Genomic DNA, 22,337 nt, shown 5'->3' with positions numbered 1-22,337 from the left:
GAACTGATCCCAAGAACCTCCAAAGTCTATAACACAAGCGCGAAGCATATCTTCCAATATCTGAATAGTGCGCTATGACTGTTTGTCTGTCTGTGGATGAAATGTTGTACTCAACTCAACCCGCGTACCTAACTCAAGCTGTATAGCCCTCCAGAAGTGTGAGGTAAACCGCTACCTCGATCTGAAATAATAGACACGGGCACACCGTGAAGGCGGACAATCTCATGAATGTAAATTTCAGCTAACCGCTATGAAGAATAGGTAACTACCACTGGAATGAAATGTGTTGACTTGGTCAACCTGTCCATAATGACCCAGACTGCGTCGAATTTTCTCTGAGTCCGTGGAAGCCCAACAACAAAATCCATAGTAAAACGCTCCCACTTCCACTCAGGAATTTCTAACTTCTGAAGCAAACCACGAGGCCTCTAATGCTCGTACTTAACTTGCTGACAATTCAGACACCGAGCTACATATGCAACTATATCCTTCTTCATTCTCCTATACTAATAATGTTGCCGCAAATCTTGATACATTTTGGCGGCACCTGGATGAATAGAATACCTTGAACTGTGGGCCTCTTCCAGAATTAATTCACGAAGCCCATCCATATTAGGCACACAAATATGACCCTGCATTCGCAGAACTCCATCTTCCCCCACAACAACCTGTTTGGCATCACCGTGCAGCACCGTGTCCTTAAAGACAAGTAAATGAGGATCATCATACTGCCGCTCTCTGATGCACTAATATAAAGAAGACTGAGCGACTGTGCAAGCTAGAACCCGCCTGGGTTCTGAAATATCTAACCTCAAAAACTGATTAGCCAAAATCTAAACATTTGTAGCTAATGGCCTCTCACCAACCGGAATATACGCAAGATTGCCCATACTCACAGCCTTTCTACTCAAAGCATCAGCCACCACTTTGGCCTTTCCGGGGTGATACAAAATAGTGATATCATAATCTTTCAATAGCTCCAACCACCTCCTCTGCCGCAAATTGAGCTCCTTCTATTTGAACAAGTACTGCAAGCTCCTATGATCTGTGAATACCTCACACGATATGTCGTAAAGATAGTGCCTCCAAATCTTCAGCGCATGAACAATGGCTGCCAATTCTAAGTCATGAACAAGATAATTCTTCTCGTGAACTTTCAACTGCCGCGACGCATATGCAATCACCCTGCCATCTTGCATCAATACTTCACCAAGCCCAATGCCAGATGCATCACAATACGCCGTATAAGATCCTGAACCTGTGGGTAATACCAACACTGGCGCCATAGTCAAAGTAATCTTGAGCTTCTGAAAGCTCAACTCACACTCGTCTGACCATCCGAATGGAACACCTTTCTGGGTCAGTCTAGTCAATGGGCTTGCTATAGATGAAAACCCCTCCACGAACCGACGATAATAACCTGCCAAACCCAGGAAACTCCGGATCTCTGTAACTGAAGTAGGTCTAGGCCAATTCTGAACAACCTCAATCTTCTTAAGATCCACTTTTATGCCTTCTGCCAATATAACATGCCCCAAAAAGGAAACTGAGTTTAACCAAAACTCGCATTTTGAAAATTTAGCATATAACTTATTATTCTTCAAAGTCTGAAGCACACTCCAAAGATGCTGCTCATGCTCCTATTGACTGCTGGAGTAAATCATGATATCATCAATTTAGCATATAACTGATTATTCTTCAAAGTCTGAAGCACACTCCGAAGATGCTACTCATGCTCCTCTCGACTGCTGGAGTAAATCATGATATCATCAATGAATAGAACCACAAAAGAATCCAAATAGGGCTTGAACACCCGATTCATCAAATCCATAAATGCTGTTGGGGAGAACTTAAACACAAGAATTTTTATCTCAAGGATCTCGTCCTTATATATCTTTCACCGCAGCTCGTAGCCCGGTTTAACACATATCAATTTATATTAAAATGCGAGGATCTCGTCCTCAATTTTGAATCACAAGTAATATGCACATCGTGCCAATCGAAACTTTCCATTTTTCTCCTTTTAAATAATTTCCGTTAAACAAAATCACAGATCTTATTCTTACAGATATTACTTCCTATCAGAAGCTCATTGGGAAATTACTGTATCTCACCATCACTAGGCCGAATATTAGTTTTGTTGTACAAGTTTGTATACGGTCAAAACCGAGTTTGCCCTTCGTATGATTAATCGAGATTATAACATGATAGTCAGAGGCCCATCATTGTAATATCGAGCCATGGTGCGAAGTTAGGTTGTCGAGCTCCAGCCCCATAGACCGATCAAGATCGAGATCAGCCAAGATCGAGATCGAACCAAGAGACCGATCAAGATCGAGATCGACCAAAATCGAGGTCGAGACCCAGAGACCGATCAAGATCGAGATCGGCCAAGATCTAGATCGAGCCAAGAAACAAAAAGGCTGTTATAGCCGCTATTAGGGGGAGAATCTCGGCGAAAATCACGGCACAAATCAAAGAGAAACTAATTAATTAATCTATCATGGGATCCCCACTATGTATTTTTAATTATATCCAAAATAGGAATTTTCCCACTATATTAAGGGTTGTGATCATTTGTAGAAGGAATCAGATTCACTAAAATTTATAGAACATCAAGCAAATACTATCCTTTTTAGGGCTTTGATATTGATTCATATTGTTCTCTTATCAAACACTCTCCATTCAATTTGGGTTTGCATTCATTTCTTTTACAGTTAATTTCGATATACATTTACTTATTTATTCAATTTGTACCAAGTCATACCACGTATCCTTAGAATTACATATTAATTCAATTGCTATCCGTATTTCGGGTAAACAGTCTGGCGCCCACCGTGGGGCTAAGGATAATAGTGGTTATTTGATACAAATCTCTGTAAAATACACATTATTTTACACTTGCTCTTGGAAGTGTCTTTTATTTCAGGCTGAAAATGACGAACTCTCAGTTAATGGCCCTACCTATCGATAACGAATCTGGCCATCAAGATGAGAATAACAACGTGACGCCCGGGGATGAAAGGCCACCCATTGACCCCGTTGGGAATCGGGCCGTGGATCCAATTGGCATTAATTCGCATGTGGCCAGCAAAGCAGACCAACATTCTGGCCCAGAAAATGGCATTCACGGTGGAACTCGATTTGCAGTTCGAAATACCCAAAATATTGGAGAGGACGGGATCAACCTGCGTATGATTTTTGAAATGTTTCAAGGTCAACATGCAGTGATAGCTCGGTTGCAGAGCCAAACCCATGCACTGAGCAGGCCTGAGCCCGGTCCACCCCAAGAAGTCACCCACAGAACGGGGCCAGTTGTAGTAAGGTCAAATGAATAAGAATCGAGGACTAACCCCAAAATTATAAAGATGCTCGAGGAACTGACAAAACGGATAGAGTCAGGAGAAAAGAGGATTGAAGCAAATGACAAGAAAGTAGAAACTTATAACTCCAGGGTTGATCATATCCCGGGGGAACCACCAATATTGAAAGGTTTGGATTCTAAAACGTACGTACAAAAGACTTTCCCCCCGAGCGCAGCTCCCAGACCGATCCCCAAGAAGTTCCGCATGCCCGAGATTCCTAAACATAATGGAACGACCGACCCCAATGAACATGTCACCTCTTACACGTATGCCAGTAAAGGAAACTATCTAGAAGATGACGAGATCGAATCCGTATTATTAAAAAAATTCGGGGAAACCCTGTCAAAGGGAGCAATGATATGGTATCACAATTTACCACCTAACTCTATCGATTCTTTTGCCATGCTTGCAGATTCTTTTGTAAAAGCACACGCCGGAGCCATAAGGTCGAGACCAGGAAGTCGGACCTTTTCAAGGTAAGGCAAAAAGATAACGAGATGGTAGGAGAGTTTGTATCTCATTTCCAAATGGAACGAATGGATCTACCACCGGTCACGGACGATTGGGCCATTCAAGCTTTCACCCAAGGACTAAACGAACGAAGCTCAGTGGCTTCACATTAGTTGAAGCAGAACTTGATTGAGTACCCGGCTATTACCTGGGCCGATGTACATAATCGATATCAATCGAAGATTAGAGTCGAAGACGACCAGTTGGGATCCGTTTCCAAAAGGGACATCGACCGAGAACCGAGGTTGAACAGGGACCGATATTATCCATATAATAGAGATCATAGGGGCAGCAGACCAGGGCACAACTCCGTACTAGGCGAAAGGAGAAGTGATCGAGGCCAAGGGTCTCGAGGACTGATGAGCAAGAATGGTTTCGACATACATACCAGACCTAAGGAAGCACCACGATTGTTAGAGTATAACTTCAACATCGATGCATCGGCCATCGTATCGGATATCGGACGCATCAAAGATAGTAAATGTCCTCGACCTCTCCAGACCGATCCAGCCTAGAGAAATCCCAATCAAATGTGCAAGTATCATGGAACCCGTGGCCACAGAACGGAAGATTGTAGGCAGTTGAGAGAAGAAGTAGCCCGGTTATTCAATGAAGGGCACCTTCGAGAGTTTTTATGTGACCGGGCCAAGAATCATTTCAAAAACAGAGAGTTCAATAGACAAAACGAACAAGAAGAGCCACAACATATTATCCACATGATCATTGATCGGGTCCAAACCTACACCACTATAGAGTAGCGAGGACGGTCAATGCAGTTTTACCCAACGAGGTCGGGATCGATTTCCACAGGGAGTTAATTTGGTTTGGAGTTGGGTATCTAACTAATCTAGATATGCATGTTGTTCCTAATTGCACTTCCAAACATTTGTTGCGATTGATTCTATTCTAATTTTATACTATTGTACGCTGAGTGTAAGCTAAGTACAATATTTTTGGTGAAAGTTTTCAAGTGTTAAAAGGCACTAGGGAAGTGACTTCCGCCTAGGTGAGTATCTAATGGGTATCAAGAATCTAGGGCAAGTTTGTTGTGATTGGGGTCGTGATATAACCATCACACAAAAGCGCTCACTCTATACCTCTCGGTAGTTTGAGTGACTTTGCCTGATTTGGCTTTCTCAAGCCCAAATGGGTGTTCATACAATACAAGTGAAATTGGCCCAAGTCGGGTATTACTATCTCTAGGTTTAACCCTTTAATTGTGGCTATTAATCTCTTGAGTTCACCCCAATTCCTTGTTAGCCTAATTTTCCTAGGCTTAGTCCCTCTTTCTCAAAAAGATCCTAAGTCATAAAGGCATGAATTAGTGTTTGCAACCACTAATTCTATAATTTTAGCATGAATTAGGCTAAATATCACTAACCCATAAACAATTAAACCCTAAAATTCAAGACCCATTAAATACCCACACTAGGGTAGGATCACAACCCTAGCTATGGGGTCTAGCTACTCATAATAACAGCAGAAATCAAAGATAAAGATGAAATATAAGCCATAATATTAAAGTACAAGATGAAAATCTAAAGTTTGAAGGTAAATCTACTCTAAAATTGCCCAAAAAGGGAAAAACCAGCCGTTCACGTCACTACGTATACCTTTCACTACGTATTAATATTAATTTGTTGTTCTAACTTTGCAGCCGCAGTGGGAGAAGGGTTCTTAGCCAGAGACATAACATTCGAAAACACAGCAGGGCACGAAAAGCACCAAGCAATTGCACTTCGCGTAGGTGCCGATTTATCCGCCTTCTGCAAATGTGACATGTTAGGCTACCAAGACACTCTCTACGTCCACTTCAATCGTCAATTCTTCGTTCAATGTTTCATTTCAGGCACAGTTGATTTCATCTTTGGCAATGCCGCAACCGTACTCCAGGACTGCGACATCCACGCCAGACGTCCAGGGCCGGGCCAGAAGAACATGGTCATGGCCCAAGGGCGAAAGGATCCCAACCAAAACACTGGGATCGTGATTCATAAATCTAGAATTGGCGCTACTTCAGACTTGAAATCAGCTCAGAAAAATTTTCCTACGTATTTAGGACGGCCGTGGAAGGAATATTCTAGGACTGTGATCATGCAATGTTCGATCGCGGAGAGTGAAATGGAAAGGTTTTAAAGTTATTACTAGTACAACTGAGGCTCAAGATTATACTCCTAACAAGTTTATTACTGGAAATAGTTGGTTGAGCTCCACTGGTTTTCCTTTTGCTCTTGGTCTCTAATATTGTTTCTTGTTTTTTTAATTACTTTGTTTTGTTTGGATAGACTTTTTGTTACTTTTTAGACATTGTTAATTAGTTTGAGAAGTGGTATTTATAACTTATAAGGTTGTGGGTATTAGCTAATACCAAAATAAATTTTATATCAAATCTTGATATTAGCTATCCCATACTGAATATCCCTGCTCTATACCAAACAACTCCTTTGATGATTGATATCATTTTAAAATAATACTCTTGAATAAAGACTCTAGATTAACAAATGAAGTAGTAAAAAAAAGGAGTGTGGGAAGTGTCGCACCCTAAAAGAGTGTGATATAGACAGCATATCCTGATATAAGTGTCAATGACTAATTTCACTCGAACCATAACCTACATGTGACAGATAAACAAGTTGACCGTTCCACCTTTTTCCTCACTTGTTCAGTGTTGTACCCTCTTCTTTGGCTACATAACAATGACATATGGTTGTGCAAATCATTGAGCTAGCACTTAACCAAAGCATACCTAATTGAAGTCTTATTAGTTCAACAATAGGAATAATATTTCTTCATGTGTATTTGGATAAACTTTTATTGCTTTAATTAATTTATATTATCACTTTAGTTTTTGTCCTCTTTGTTTGCCCGTAAAAATGATACAGTTGAATTTATACGTGGATAGACAAACGAATCGATTTGATCCCAAAATGATAAATAAATTAAATAAGAATGCAAGACTTAATGTTGCAGAGTGTAGTATCAGTACAACCGACCCCATGTACTGATAAGTGCCAAGCCTAACCTCGACAAAATAGTGACGAGGCTAAGGCAGGTCACTTACATTAACCTGTACGCAATAATAATAATAACAACAATAATAGAAATAAAACAGGTATCTCTTTTCAACAATTGAAGCCAACACTCGGCAGTCATAAGCAATTATTATTTCAATCAGTTTCCGTTGCGGCGTGCAACCCGATACCACAATATATTTACATTCAACTCTGTTGCGGCGTGCAACCCGATCCTCCAATATATTCATTTCAATTAATTCTGTTGCGGCGTGCAACCCGCCCCAACAATATAATTCCTCAATAAATTTTCGTTGCGGCGTGCAACTCGCTCCAGCAATATAAACTTTAAATAAATCTGTTGCCGCATGCAAACCGATCCCTCAATATAAACTTTAAACAACTTTGTTGCGTCGTGCAACCCGATCCCCCAATATATTTAACAACTCTTAAATATAATAAAAATACTCCAATAAATACCGCATTCAATGAGAAACTATTAAGCATCAAGGCATACAATAATTATAATTCATTTATGAAACAAACAATGACAAGTAGCAATTATGACATATAAATCAAATAAGCATGTGACAATTATTACAGGAATTCAAGAATTAATATTTGACAAGGAATAGGAGAGAAATAATTATTATAATAATTAATTCGTGTCTTAAAATAATTTAAGATGTTTAAATAATTAAGCAAACAATTAAATTGACAAAGTATAGGCACTCGTCACCTTGCCTATACATCGTTGCACATGAAATACACATAGCAAATAATTCAGAGGTTCAATTCCCTCAAGTCAAGGTTAACCACGACACTTACCTCGTTTTGCAACCAAGTTCAAGAATCCAATAAACCTTTGCCTCGTGAATTCGTGTCCGAAATCGTCAATCTAGTCAAATTCGTGTCCGAAATTCGGGACCTCAACCAAATATACCAACAAGTTCTAAAACATCATACGAATTTAGTAGAGACCTCAAATCACATCAAACATCGCTAAAATTACAATTCACACCTCGATTCGAACTTTTGAGTTTCAAACTTTTAAATTTACAAATCTTGTGCCGAAACATGTTAAATGAATCCGGAATGACTTCAAATTTGGCACACAAGTCATAAATGACATAATGAAGCTATTCCAATTTTCAGAATCGGATTTCGATCCCAATATCAAAAAGTCAAATCCGTGGTCAAACTTTGAAAATCTTTAGCCTTTAAATTTCTAATTTCCGTGAAATGGCCATAACTTGAGTTAGGGACCTCCAAATTAAATTTTGGGCATACGCCCAAATCCCAAATCACGAGACGGACCTATCGGAACTGTCAAAATATTGATCCGGGTCCGTTTGCTAAAAATGTTGACCAAGGTTAACTTAGTTGAGTTTTAAGGCTATATTTCACATTTTAATCAATTTTTCACATAAAAATTTTTCGAAAAATTATACGGACCGCGCACCAAGTCGAGGAATGATAAATAGTGCTTTTCGAGGTCTTAGAACACAGAATTAATTATTAAATTTAAAGATGACCTTTTGGGTCATCACGATATATATATATATATATACAGTAATACCCATACTGTGGGCAATGGCGGATCTAGGAATTTAAGTTCGTGGGTGCTTAGCTTTTTTTAACGTAAATTTATTAGCAATCATATTGCATAAATGCATAACTAATTTGAACACGGTGATGAAAAGAGTTAACGAGAAAACTCATAGTATTAATATTATGGACGTCGTAAAATTGTGATGGATAACGTTGCTGACAAGAAAAGAGATTGATGGTTTTGTCCCTTCGGGAGGAATTGCTCATCTTCAGAAGGGCCAAAATTTGGAGTCTTTTTTCTTTCTTTATAGTGAATTATATTTTGTAAAATAAGAAGAGATAAAACAAAGTCAGCAAAAAGAAATTCTAAAAAATAGTATTGGGTAAAAATAGCGGCGGGTAAAAACTGGAAAGAATGAAAAAAGAGAAAGTAGCTTGATAATATGAGGAGAAAAAAAGGGAATAATTTGTCTGTTTTAAAAAAGGCTTGTTGGGGGAAGGATTGGAATCCTCACCCACTTAATTTTTGTAAACTTCCAGCACCCTCCCTTAACCAAAGCACCCATTAAACGTTTTGTCTATTGGGTGCTTTCTGCTCTTTTATATTCGTTTCCTCATATTTTCTATAAAATTATATATACTCGGAGCCGAGATTAATGGGTGCTCGAGCACCCAAATTCAATGAGTAGATCTGCCCCTGACTGTGAGGTTTGGGGAAGATAGTGTGTACGCAGACTTTACCCCTACCTTGTGAGGATAAAGAAGTTGTTTCCAATAGACCCTCGGCTCAGGAAAGCATAAGCAACATATTAATGAAAATATAGACAAGAAGGGATTGTACCAAAAAGCCATATAAAAGCAGAATAAAAACAACAAAACAGTAATGTGATTAACAATGAAAGAAAACAACGGTTAGTCATAAAAACCTACTACCAACAAAAAGTTAGACTGCGTGCCAATACTATTGTTATGAACACTCTAGACTACTTATTCTACTACCCTAATCCTCGGCCTCCATATCTTTCTATCAAGGGTCATGTCCTCGGTCAGGTGAAGCTGTGCCATGTCTTGCTTAATCACCTCTCCCCACCTCTTCTTTGGCCTACTTTCACCTCTCCGTAGGCCCTCTAATGTCAACCTCTCACACCTCCTCACCGGTGCGTCTGTGCTCCTCCTCCTCACATGACCAAACCACATAAGCCGCGCTTCCCGCGTTTTGTTCTCAATAGGGGCCACACCCACCTTGTCGCGAATAACCTCATTTCTGACCCTATCTAACCTGGTGTGCCCGCACATCCATCTCAAATTCTAATTGTTTAATTGAATGGTTAGTTATAACTAATGAAGCATTCCTCCGAGTTTGATTTTTAAATTTAGTAAAACCCTAAACACTTTTATTAAACAGTACCTTGCATATACAATTTATGCGATGTACTTTAAAATATAACATCTTTACATAAGAGCCACTAGATTTTACTATTTATTTTTTCTAGCTCGTATATAAATTGTATACTAATTATATACATTTTATAAATGGATTAAAGGTTAATTTTTCTATAATGATTTAAATTCAAAAACAAAACCATTCTACTTAACATAAGCTGGATTAGACCTCTACGATATAAGCAAGACACATGCTGAAGACAAAGTCATCAGAAAATATCCAAAATTTTAATTTTTGTGAGTATTTTTACTTGCATTAAGGATGTTAATAGTTTGGATTATTTCCTTAAGTCATATTAGAGAGGAGAAGCTAGAAACCTGAGGTAGAGACTAGAGATGTTAAGCGTAGGCTGAGTGGTGGAGCAGAGTACTTGAAAAAATAATATTTGGATACATAAAACACAAGAAGAGAAAAAATTTGCCCGACTTATCGTTATTATTTTTACTTTGGTATTAAAGAGCTAGCTAATAATCAACTCTTCTATACAACATATTATTTTAAAGTCTAATGATGTAACATGAAAAATTATCAGTAACAAGGTTCAATTAAAATGTTGGATAGAAAATATATTATCCCCTATAAATTTCCAATTTTTAAAAATTATTCATGTGTGGTACCGAAATATAAATCCAATTCTCAACAATTAATACTGTACAAAGTTGAGGCTTGGAGACCATACCTGGGAAGTCTTTCTATTTGCTTTTTTTTGGAGGTCTTGTTTTTTTTTTTTTAATAACTGGCACATGTGTATGCACGATTATTAATTTTAATCCAAAATTATAGCATATTCAACTAAGCTTTTAAAATAAGCTTATTTTAAAAAGTGCTTATAAAATGCTTTTGATGAGAAGCACTTTATGTCTGCCTAATTAATTTAAAAGACTATTTTGAGCAGCAACTATTATTTGGTCAAGCTTTTAAAAAGTATTTTAATTTTAGGTGTATTTTTCTCAAAAGTGATTTCAAAAGAGCACTTTTGGGAAGAAGCTACATTTTTCTGTTTCTCAAAAATTCCTCATGCTTCTACTCAAAAATACGTTTTTCATTCTAAAAGTGTGGCCAAACACTTTAACTTTAGAAAAATAAAAGCACATTTGACAAAAAAAAAAAAAGAAGCACTTTTAGTTAAAAAGATCCTACATGTTGCAGTTAAAAAGATCCTACATCGTGCATGGAAGAACTGGGCATCTCTTGTAGTTTTGGGCCCTTTTCTTCTGTTGCAATATTGTTTCCTCAGCAGCATTTGTAGTTTCAACACGCTGAAGCTGGTTGTCTTAATCTTCTTCTTGATCTTCGATTTCCTGTTTGTGCGTATTAAGAAACACAAAAGTGTAATGTTGCTGCACTCATTCGTGGTAATCAAATCAATGGCCTTCACTGCCATTCCTCTGCTAGCCCAATTCATTTCTTCCTCATGCTGTATAGTATCTATTGTGTTCCATATTTGTTGTCCGCTGTTTACACCAAAAAATACTTTCTTCCAGTAGTTGTTGCATAACCACTGAAAATCAGTGTACTCCACAAGTGCACTGTCCATTATAATAGTCCAAAAAGTAGTCGTCGATAGAAACTGGGCGTTTCCAGTAGTTCTGCACAGCCTCCTATACTTGTTTATGACCCATTGAAATATGAACTCCTCCTTATTGCTAACAGAGTACTCTGCTATTTTTCTTTTCTTTTCATACACTTTCTTTATCATATTTCTAGTTTCTTTTTGGCTTCACTCTCAGGTATGGGCATTGCATTTTTTCATTGTTTACGATCTTCTTACCATGCGTGTCCAGATCTGTGAATCCAGCAGCTTCAATATTTCCAAAATCCAATGCATAATTAGCTAAATAATCTACTAGACGATTACCTTCCCTCAGTATGTGGGTGAATGTAACAGTGCATCTATGCCTTAACTTATTTATTTCCTCCACAATTTCAGTCACATTCCAAGGAGCTATCCACACTTCATCTAACACATTCTTCAGTAGCATTGAATCCGTTTGTATCAGGATTTGTATGTACTGTTGATTAACACAATAAGACAACCCCTCCAGTATAGCCCAAGCTTCTGCCTCATTATTAGTAGTTTCAGGTATTTCCTTTCCTCTAGCATATACTACATTTCCTTCTTCATTCCTCAATACAAATCCAATGGAACTTCTTCCTGGATTACCCCTCGATGCCCCATCTGTATTTACTTTGATCCACCCCAAGGCTGGGAATTCCCAAAGCACCTTTGTGAACTGCATATCTGGAGGGGTAGCCTAGCCTTCGTATGGAGTCATCTAGTGGTAGTTTACCTTTCCAGACCTTCCATAAAAAGAAAGAGATCTTAAAAGGCATTCCCTTTACCCACATCTTATTGAAAGCATTCCTTTGATCTTGCCTTCTCCTCAAGTAGTTCCAGGCAGAACTAACAGTGAAGTTACCTCTACTTTCCAACCTCCAAAAAGGTTTATCCAATGCATCTTGCGTAGTTGATGGCTTTATTTTTTCCACAATGTGAACAACATATTCTTCTGGTAGAATTTGTAATAGCTTATCAACATCCCATGAGTCCTCTACTACTACCTCACACACATTATTAATAGACCCATCTATTGCAAAATCTGGATTTATAAGAAAATACAAAGCTCCAAGCCCAGTCCAATTTTCATACCAAAAGAGGGATGATCCCATTTTTGTGTGTCATCCTATTTGGTGTTCAGAAGTGTCTCGACATTCTAGCATCCTCCTCCATACATGAGATCCTTCTCTCCAAGGAACAATTACAGGGTTAAGCTTTTTGCAGTATTTTTGGCTCATGAATGAGCTCCACAAACTAGGCATCGTTCTGAACTTCCACCATAATTTGCAGAAAAGAGCTTTGGCCGTATCATGAAGAGATCTAAATCCCACTCCACATTCTTCACATGGAAGACACAAGGTGTCCCATGATGCCTAGTGCCTGCTTCTACTTCCGACTGTATTACTCCAAAACACTTGCGCAAACATCTTATGCAATTTATTGATGACACTAGCCGGTGGATTAACTGCCGATAAGAGATGGATTGGCATGGTTTGTAGAACATGTGATATCAATGTAGCCCTACCACCAATGGATAACAACTTTCCTTTCGAAGATTGCATTTTGTTCATTGTCTTGGTGATGAACCCTTCATAATAATCTATTTTCCTCCTCGTGTAAAAAACTGGGCAGCCAAGATATGTGAAAGGGAAATCTTGTCGTATTATGCCTGTGATCCTCTGAACTTTGTTTTACCACTTCAGCAGGAGTGGAGTGGTGCAAGTATACAGTCAATTTCTCTTTATTAATAACTTGTCCTGATGCAGCTTCATAGGCAGCCAATACATCCATAATCAATTGTAAAGATATCGCACATGAGGAGGATAATATTATGGTATCATCTGCGTATGCAAGGTGATTTATTTTTGGGCTCCATTTGGGCATTTCAAATCCACAAAAGTATAGATTATGATGTAATGCATTCAACCCTCTCGACATTGCTTCTGCCGCTAAGATGAATAAAGTAGGCGATAGCGGATCTCCTTGCTTTACTCCCCTTGTCGATTTAAAAAAATCATATGGTTGTCCATTTAGCAATACGGAGTACCGATTATTAGAGATTATAACAAAACTCAGAGCTATGAACGTTTCATCAAAACCTATTTTCCTCAAGACCTTTGTCAAAAATAACCAAGATAATCGATCATAGGCTTTCGTCATGTCTAATTCAATGACCACATTTGGTCCTGCTTTAATTCTCAGTCTAATATCAGTAATGATCTCCTGAGTTAGTAACACATTCTCAATTATGCTTCTTCCCTTAACAAAACCCGATTGCTCGTCAGAGATAAGATTAGGAAGAATCCCGACTAACCTTTCATGGATAACTCTTGAGAATATTTTGTTAACAAAATTACTCAGGCTGATTGGTCGCTTATCTGAAAATGTGTTAACCTCCTTATTTTTTAGTAAGAGCACCAAATTCGTGTGTGTCACAAATCTTGGTAGTTCATGGCCACAAAAGATTGCATTAAACATATGAAAGGCATCTTCACCAATTGTATCCCAGCATGTATGAAAGAAACACCCAATGAAGCCATCCGGACCTCCTGCATTCTCACTGTTTAATCCAAAACCAGCATGTTTCACTTCTTCTCTCATTGGTGTTGTTAGTAAGACCATGTTCTGTTCATTACTAACCATGTGAGGTACATTGTCAATAATTCCGAAAGTATTAGGGACACTGCCTTCATGAAATTGGTTACTGAAATATTTGACAACTTTTTCTGCAATTTCTGGAATATTTTCGATCCAATCACCTACATCATTTTGAATCCTTTTTAATTGTAATCGTCTCCTCATGTGATTCACTTGAGCGTGGAAAAATTTAGTATTTCTATCCCCGTCTTTGAACCAAGCCATACCTGCCTTTTGTTTCCAAAACTCCTCTTCTAAAGCCAAATATCTTATCAGTTCTGCTTCAACCTTTTGAAGCCTTTGTCGATTCTGTTGAGTTGGGCTTATTTCAAATTGAGCTTCATGAATAATGACGACTTCTTCAAGGCTTGCAATCTTTTGAAAAATGTCCCCATATGTTGCCTTACTCCAAGTTGATAGAGCTTTCTTTAACTTCTTCATTTTGTACTGAAAAAGATAGAATGGACTTGCGCTGAAGTTAGCAGTCCAGTTTTTCTTGACCACATGAGTGAAAGATTCATGTTTTGTCCAAAAATTTAGGAATTTAAAAACTTTCTTGACTGGGACAGTGTTAGTAGAAGCTGCCAATAATAATGGGGCTATGGTTAGAGCCAATTTTTGGGAGGTGGGTAATCTCCAATCCTGGAAATGTTAGTTGGAATTCAACATTCGTTAAACGTTTGTCCAGATGCTTGAAAATGCAGTCCCCTTCCGCTCGTCCATTCCACCATGTGTAGATACTTTCCTTGAACCCTATATCGCATAGGTTACATGTATTTACACAGTGTCTAAAGTCAAGGACTTCATTCATGTGGACTGGCAATCCTCCAAATTTCTCCTCTTCATCCCATATAACATTAAAGTCTCCTCCAACCATCCATGGTAACGACAAATCATTTGCAAGTGCATACATCGAGTCCCATAGTTCAATCCTTTCTATCGCATCACATTTTGCATAAACCAATGTATGTTAGGTTGAAAGCTTGTTAGCTATGGCAAAAATGGCAGAAGAAAACCCTAGAAGGGTTGAGAGAAGAAGAGAGATGCCAGTGAGTCGGTCAAAATTCAATTGACCAAAACTGATTTTCTTATTCTGTAGATACATGTATTAAAAGAAAAAATAACTGTGAAAATAGTTACATGTTTTTAAACTATAACAAATGTGGCTAAGAGTTATAAAAGGGCCTTCTTCTTTCCCTTATCCGAGTGGGCCTGTGACAATTGGGCCTGAGATGCATCTGGGCTAACACCCCCCTCAAGCTTGAGGGTGAGAATACACCAAGCTTACAAAGTAAACCATGATGAACTTGACCAGGAAGAGCTTTGGTCAAGATGTCTGCCAACTGGTTGGAGCTGGAAATAAAGTGCAAAGAAATCAGACTAGTCTGCAAGCAAGTGCGCACATAATGACAATCAATCTCAATATGTTTGCTGCGCTCGTGAAAAACTAGGTTTTTAGCAATATGAAGAGCTGCCTGGTTGTCACAATAGATTAGAACTGGGCTGGAAATGGACAAACCAAAATCATGTAGTAGTCGAAGCAACCAGGAAACCTCAGCTGAAGCTTTACAAAGTGCTCTGTATTCAACTTCAGCTGACGACAAGGAGATAGTGGGTTGCTTCTTTCTTTTCCAAGAAATTGGGCTGCCACCGAGAGTAATATAATAGCCAGTGACAGATTTGCGAGAAATGGCACATGCAGCCCAATCAGAGTCAGAATATGCTATAAGAGACAAATCAGATAAACTGGAGAGGAGCACCCCTTGAGCTGGGTCATTAAGTAAATACCTGAGAACATGCAAGGCTACCAACATGTGGGGTATTTGAGGCTTTTGCAGAAACTGACTTAAATGTTGAACTGAGAAAGAGATATCAGGCCTAGTATGTTGCAAGAAATTAAGCTTCCCAATCAATCTCCTATACAAGCTAGGATCAGAAACAGGCTCATCCATGTCTAACACCAGCTTCACAGAAGGATCCAAAGGGGTCATAACAGGAGAGAAATCTTAACAATTAAATTCAGACAAGAGGTCAGAAGTGTACTTGTATTGGCTCATCACATAACCTTGAGGAAGAAGAGATATTTCCAACCCCAGAAAATAGTGAACTGAGCCCAAGTCTTTGATTTTGAATTGAGCATCCAAGAAGGACTTTAAAGAGTTCATCTCAACAACATCATTACCAGCTAGCAATATGTCATCAGCATAGACATCCAAGACAAAGAGAGAATCAGATGAGACCTTGGTGAATAAAGAATAATCATTCATTCTAGAAATATAGCCTCTGGATTGCAAGGCTTCAGACAGTAGTGAGAACCATTGTCTAGAAGCTTGACTAAGACCATAGAGGGACTTCTTGAGTCTGCAAACCAGGGGAGGAGAAGAAGAGGGAGCAGACACATCAAGACCAGGTGGGACCTTCATATAAACCTCTTCATGGAGAGGCAGAAGGAGGGGAAGGAGAAGAAGCTAATGGAACAGGAGAGTCTTGGGATATGGAAACGGCAGGAGTAGGAGAAGATGAAGGGAAGGAGGGTGTAGGATCTACAAAATCTGATATAGAAAAAGAGGGAAAGGTAGAAGGATGATTAGATTTATAGGAAAATATATGTTCATGAAAAACTACATCCCTAGAAAAGAAAATGGAATGAGTAGTGAGGTTAAGAAGTTTGTAACCCTTTTTGTCAAAGGGGTACCCCAAGAATATAGAAGGAATAGCTCTTGCCTGGAATTTATCTCTGCCAAACTTAGGTGAAGTAGCAAAACATAAACATCCAAAGGATTTCAGGTGATCATAAAGTGGAGGGAGGCCATGGAGTTTCTCATAAGGGGAAAGACTCTTCAGAATAACAGAAGGAAGTCTATTGATGAGGTAAGTGGCAGTTAGTACACAGTCACCCCAATATTTAAGGGGAAGGTTAGACTGAAAAAGAAGAGCCCTGGATACTTCCAATAAGTGTTTGTGTTTCCTTTCAACCACCCCATTTTGCTGAGGGGTGTGGGGAATAGTGGTCTGATGGAGAATGCCTTGGCTTGAGAAGAACTTGGTGGCTTCAGAACTGCCACCAAGTTCAAAGGCATTGTCATACCTAAAAGTTTGAACAAATAATTTAAAATGAACTTTGACCATGACAGTAAAAGATTTAAGGACAGAAAGAGCATTGCTCTTGCAAGAAAGAAGGTGAGTCCATGTGGCTCTAGTATAATCATCAACCAAAGTTAGAAAATATCTGAATCCACTATAAGTTCTAGTGTTATATGGACCCCAGATGTCAATATGTACTAATTGAGAAGGGGCAGAAGAGTGTATAACACTTTCAGGAAAAGGTAATCTCTGTTGTCTTGCTAGTGGACAAACAGGACACATAAAATTTTGCTTGGAAGATACTTTATCAGACAAGAAAGGAATAATTTTCATTCTATGATAAGGCATGTGTCCTAATCTTTGATGCCAAAACAAGTCCAATTTATTAAGGCAATGTGACTGATTACAAGTATGAGTACCATTAACTTGTGTGACAACATGGTTGGACTTATCATATACAAGCAAAACTGAATTAGGTAAACTACTAGAAGAAGAAACATTCATAGAACCAGATGAAACAGGAAAGAGGTCAGCATCTGGATGGAGATAGTACAGCCTGCCTACAGCTTTACCAATTTCCAGTGGCCTCTTCAGAGAAGGGCCCTGTAAAAAATAAATTATTTTGGTAAAAAGTACTGAACAATCTAGCTGACAGATAAGCTGATGAACTGATATTAAATTGAAGTGAAAGGATGGCACAAGAAGAACATGAAGTAAAATTATATCATGTCTAAGATACAAAGATCCAGTTGATATAACTTTAGCTTTATATCCATTAGGTAGGGTTACAAGAAAAGGAGTGACACCTAATTGAGAGGATGCACACACATGAGGAGCCTCAGAATCTACAATATACTTACTGAACAAACCTACAAAGTGTGCAAAAGCAGATTGATTCACAGTGGAGGCATCAGAGGTGGAAGTATTAGACATCTGAGCTTGTTGGAAGAAGGTCAACAGGTGTTGATACTGCTCCTTGGTGAACCCATGGGCTGAAGAATCAGCATGTTGAGAAGTGGAAGTGACAGCAGTGGTGGGTGGACTTTCAGTCTGGACACAAGAAGCATACTTCTTATTCTTGGTGAATTTGAAATCAGTAGGGAACCCATGAAGTCTGTAGCACTTGTCTACAGTGTGGCCAGGCTTCTTGCAGTACTTGCAAGAGACATTTGGAGCAGTTTTCATGGCCTCAAAATTCACCTTTTGACTGAAGTTCCTATTTGTAGTAGGAGTACCAGGGGATATCAAGAAAGAGGTGGCATCACCAGAGAAGTTAGGAGTAGCAGAGTGAGCTTCTCTTTGACTCTCATCTTGCTGTAGAAGACTATAAGCTTTGTTGATTGGTGGAAGAGGATTCATTAACATAATGGCACTCTTAACAGTTGTGTAAGACTCATTGAGACCATTGAGAAATTGAAACAACTGTTGATCCTCTATGAACTTAGATAATGCACCACATGAACAAGTAGGACCTACATATGATGAATTCAGCTTATCCCACAAACTCTTCATTTTGGTGAAGTAAGAAGCTATATCAGAAGAGCCTTGAGTAGTAGAGTTGATCTCCCTCTATATCTGGATGTATTTAGACCCATTTGACTGACCAAACCTTTCATTTATATCTTTTCAAACTTCCTTAGCAGTTTTTAAACACATCACACTAACAGCTATTTCTCTAGATACTGAATTAGTTATCCAGGCTTTAACCATATCATTGCACCTTTCCCAATATGGATAATAAGGAGAGTCATAAGTGGGTTAGTTGACTATTCCATCTAATAGACTGAGTTTGTTCTTTGCAGAGAGGGAAGTGAGCATACTGTTACGCCATAACACAAACCCACAACCACTTAATGGTACAGATACCAGTTGACTTCCGGGATTATCCGAGGGATGAATATAGAAGGGATTTGAAGGATCCAAGGAAAACGAAGCAAAGCCGTTGGAAGGTGAAGGAGAGTTAACATCATCTATTACAATACCCATTTTCAGCAGTGACTAAATCTAACACTAAGAAACTGCAGTAGTATGTTAAAGTAATCAGAGATAAATCCAAATCAAGTACATGCAATGAACATCAACAACAAAGGAATAACAAAGTTTGTGATTAGGGATGACCACGATACCGTCATTTTTCTGAAAACCCGAAGAAGTGAGGTCTTGTTCAGTCATGAACCCTAGGCAGAGAAATCCAGCAGAAACTACCGAGTAAGTTGAAAATCATTGATGATTAAAGCAATAAAAGTTGAATATATACGGAGATTGAAGGAAGCCCCAAATTTCACGAACGTATTCTGAATGTCGTCGATCAGATTCAATCCCTGACGATTTAAAATAGGGTTACCATCGGAAGAAAGCTTGTGACGAGAGGAATCTATATTCCTGTTCAGATACCATGTTAGGTTGAAAGCTTGTTAGCTATGGCAAAAATGGTGGAAGAAAATCTTAGAAGGGTTGAGTGAAGAAGAGAGATGCCAGTGAATCAGTCAAATTCAATTGACCAAAACTGATTTTCTTATTCTGTAGATACAGGTATTAAAAGAAAAAATAATTGTGAAAATAGTTACATATTTTTAAACTATAACAAATGTGGCTAAGAGTTATAAAAGGGCCTTATTCTTTCCCTTATCCGAGTAGGCCTGTGACAATTGGGCCTGAGATGTATCTGGGCTAACAATATAAGGATAAAAGCTTTTTGTGTGTGAACATGATGTAACTTCAAAGTTAACTACTGCTCCATATCCATCAATATCACAACGTCATATACCTCATCGACAAACGCCCAGATCTTGTTGGTAATATTACCAAATGCTTGTGCGAATCCAATTTTCCTCCTATATTTGTCCAGCTTCCTAGCATGCAGCATTGGCTCCATTAATCCAATAAATTCAAAGTGATGTTGTCCATGCATTGTGATTGTCCTTTGAAATGCCTTCTTTGTGTTTACTGATCTTACGTTCCAGATGAGTGCATTCATGGCAAGAAATTGGATTTAGACAACATCCGTCGTGTTTAAACACCAGTTTGCTGCATATTTGTGCTATCTTTCTGCTACTTCTTCCTACCCTTTCCAGTAGATTTCCCCTTGTCAATTAGCCTTGGTTATAAATCACCTTATTTAGCTACATTCATAAAGTTTTGTTCAGTTGACTCCTCATCTAGATCTTTTCTTTTATTTTCCCTGTTGCTATCACATACAGTGTGGTCCTCGTATTGCACAACAATCTGATTCTTTGTATGTTTGGAGAGCACCATTGTATTCATTTTGTCGAGTGAAACTTCCTTTGCATGCATGTTTACTCTACCTTTTGCTGACTATTTTTTTCCCCGACTTACAACATGAAAGTCCTCAGGTGTAGCAGCATTTTGTTTTAACAAGACAACATCGTGTTCATCACCTGAGGGTCTAAAATTTTCTTGTAGCTGTTCAGTGTTCTGCATTTCCTTATTGATTTTAATTCCACTGATGTGCTCCTTGGGATTGGTCTCACATTGTTGAACTGTAACTTGCACAGATGAATTTCCTTTATTATCACTTCTTACTCCAGAATCAATTGCACTACCATTCTGTTCTCCAGCTATAGGAATTGCTGCATCTTGTTCCACTGCATCAGCAATTTTCAAAAGTGAATTGTTAGTGCTCCGGTCTTTGTTTGCCTCTTGTATTAGGTCCTTCATTCCAGTCTTAAGGTTATAATTAGGAAAATGCAAAGGATTCTGCAACATGATGGTATCTTCACCACTCTGATTTGCTTTTGTGCCAGTAGACTCCTTGGCCTTCCCATTAACATTTTGTTCTGCTTCCTCCACCTCCTCATCAGTAGATTCATCATCTGCTTCCATTGCATATGATATTTCACCTTCCTCAGAATCCTCTTCTATTTGATCAGTCCATAATTTCCCTCCACTTAGCTCCAGCCTCTCTTTTTCCATAGGTTCTTCGATTGAATTAGTTGTATCAGTATTTTGTGATGGTATTTCCTGACAAAATCGATTAGTAGCCACTAAGGTACCACCTGCAAAGGTCCTATTTACCCATTGAGCAGTAGGCTCCTTTTCTAGTTGAATATCTATGCTTTTTTGGGCAGATTTTCCCCCCACCAAAACTAGTTGGTTGTTCTCGTTTATATCACTTTGTTCCACCTCTAATACTGCAAATTTATTCATTGTTTGTACCTTGTTTGTCTGATCTTCTTCGACCTCCATTAGTGCAATTTTATTTGTAGCATGCACCTTCTATACACAGGCATTCACTGGCACGATTGCATTGTCAGTTTGCCCTTGTACCTGAGTTTGGTTATTTTGTTGGTCCCCCGATTATCTCGGACTTCCTTCCACTGTTCTCTTACATTCCCGACTACTTTTCCACTCGTGAGAATCATTAAAGGAGCAGTGTGATTTTTGTTTTTTCCTTGTTCTTCAGCAGCAACATTCCAGTTGTTCGAAACAGCAAGATCATTCCTTTTATGGTTGCTTCGATTCTCAATAAGCTCGGGGTGTAAATGCCAACATTCAATTTCATCATGTCCTTGTAGTTTACACTCCTTACAATATTTTGGTAGCATGTCATACTGAATTTTAACCCATTCTGTTCGAACACCACCAGAAACTTCATCATCAATATCCAAACGCACCTTTTTAGGTAGTTCGGCCAACAAATCGACAAGAACTTTTACTCTCGCGCAACTCGGCCTAGTTTTGTTTATCGTTGTCGCGCCAAGACACAATGGCCTTCCCACAGTTGTAGCCAAAGAAAACAGAGTTTTCTTTAAAAAAAGATAGGCAGCAGTCCAGGAAAAGAAATCCACGCTATCGCCATCAGAGTTTCTTCACCCGCCTTAAATTTTGCATCTTAGATAAGAGTATGCAATTGGTATTCGTACCCATCTTTGGATTTGATGTAGTACGTACTCTTCGATATGAAATGGAGGAAGTCTTGCCATAGAGTTAATCTAATTAACACATGGCGATCTCTAAGAAAGCCGATATTGCACTCACCTTTGATACCACATTGGGTTGGAATAATTCGACGAAGTTCATGAATCTCCGGAGATCCATAAGATAGTTTTCCAACCACTGCATATTGGAGACCTTCGATGACATTCATCCTCTGCACTTCTGCTTCTGTGAATCTTACAATTGGTTGGCCATTCAAGAACGTAGCTCGTCGCATCGTA

The 22,337-nt window shown here is 38.7% G+C and overlaps 1 protein-coding gene and 1 pseudogene across 1 annotated transcript; one reads left to right on the top strand and one right to left on the bottom strand.

Moving 5' to 3' along the window:
- Window positions 1–3,368: 3,368 nt before the first annotated feature.
- Window positions 3,369–6,170, top strand: LOC138903948 (pectinesterase-like; annotated as a pseudogene).
- Window positions 6,171–11,584: 5,414 nt separating this feature from the next.
- LOC138903947 (uncharacterized) lies at window positions 11,585–12,551 on the bottom strand. The gene is made up of 2 exons (XM_070192511.1): window positions 12,173–12,551; window positions 11,585–12,087 (listed from the first exon to the last, which is right to left on the bottom strand). Exons 1-2 carry the CDS (start codon window positions 12,549–12,551, stop codon window positions 11,585–11,587), a joined length of 882 nt encoding a protein of 293 aa, XP_070048612.1.
- Window positions 12,552–22,337: the final 9,786 nt, after the last annotated feature.

Source organism: Nicotiana tomentosiformis, unplaced genomic scaffold (assembly GCF_000390325.3).
Source record: "Nicotiana tomentosiformis unplaced genomic scaffold, ASM39032v3 Un00209, whole genome shotgun sequence".
Classification (NCBI taxonomy): domain Eukaryota; kingdom Viridiplantae; phylum Streptophyta; class Magnoliopsida; order Solanales; family Solanaceae; genus Nicotiana; species Nicotiana tomentosiformis.
The sequence above is the reverse complement of the archived record's forward strand: the minus strand, read 5'-3'. Positions and strand labels throughout refer to the sequence as shown.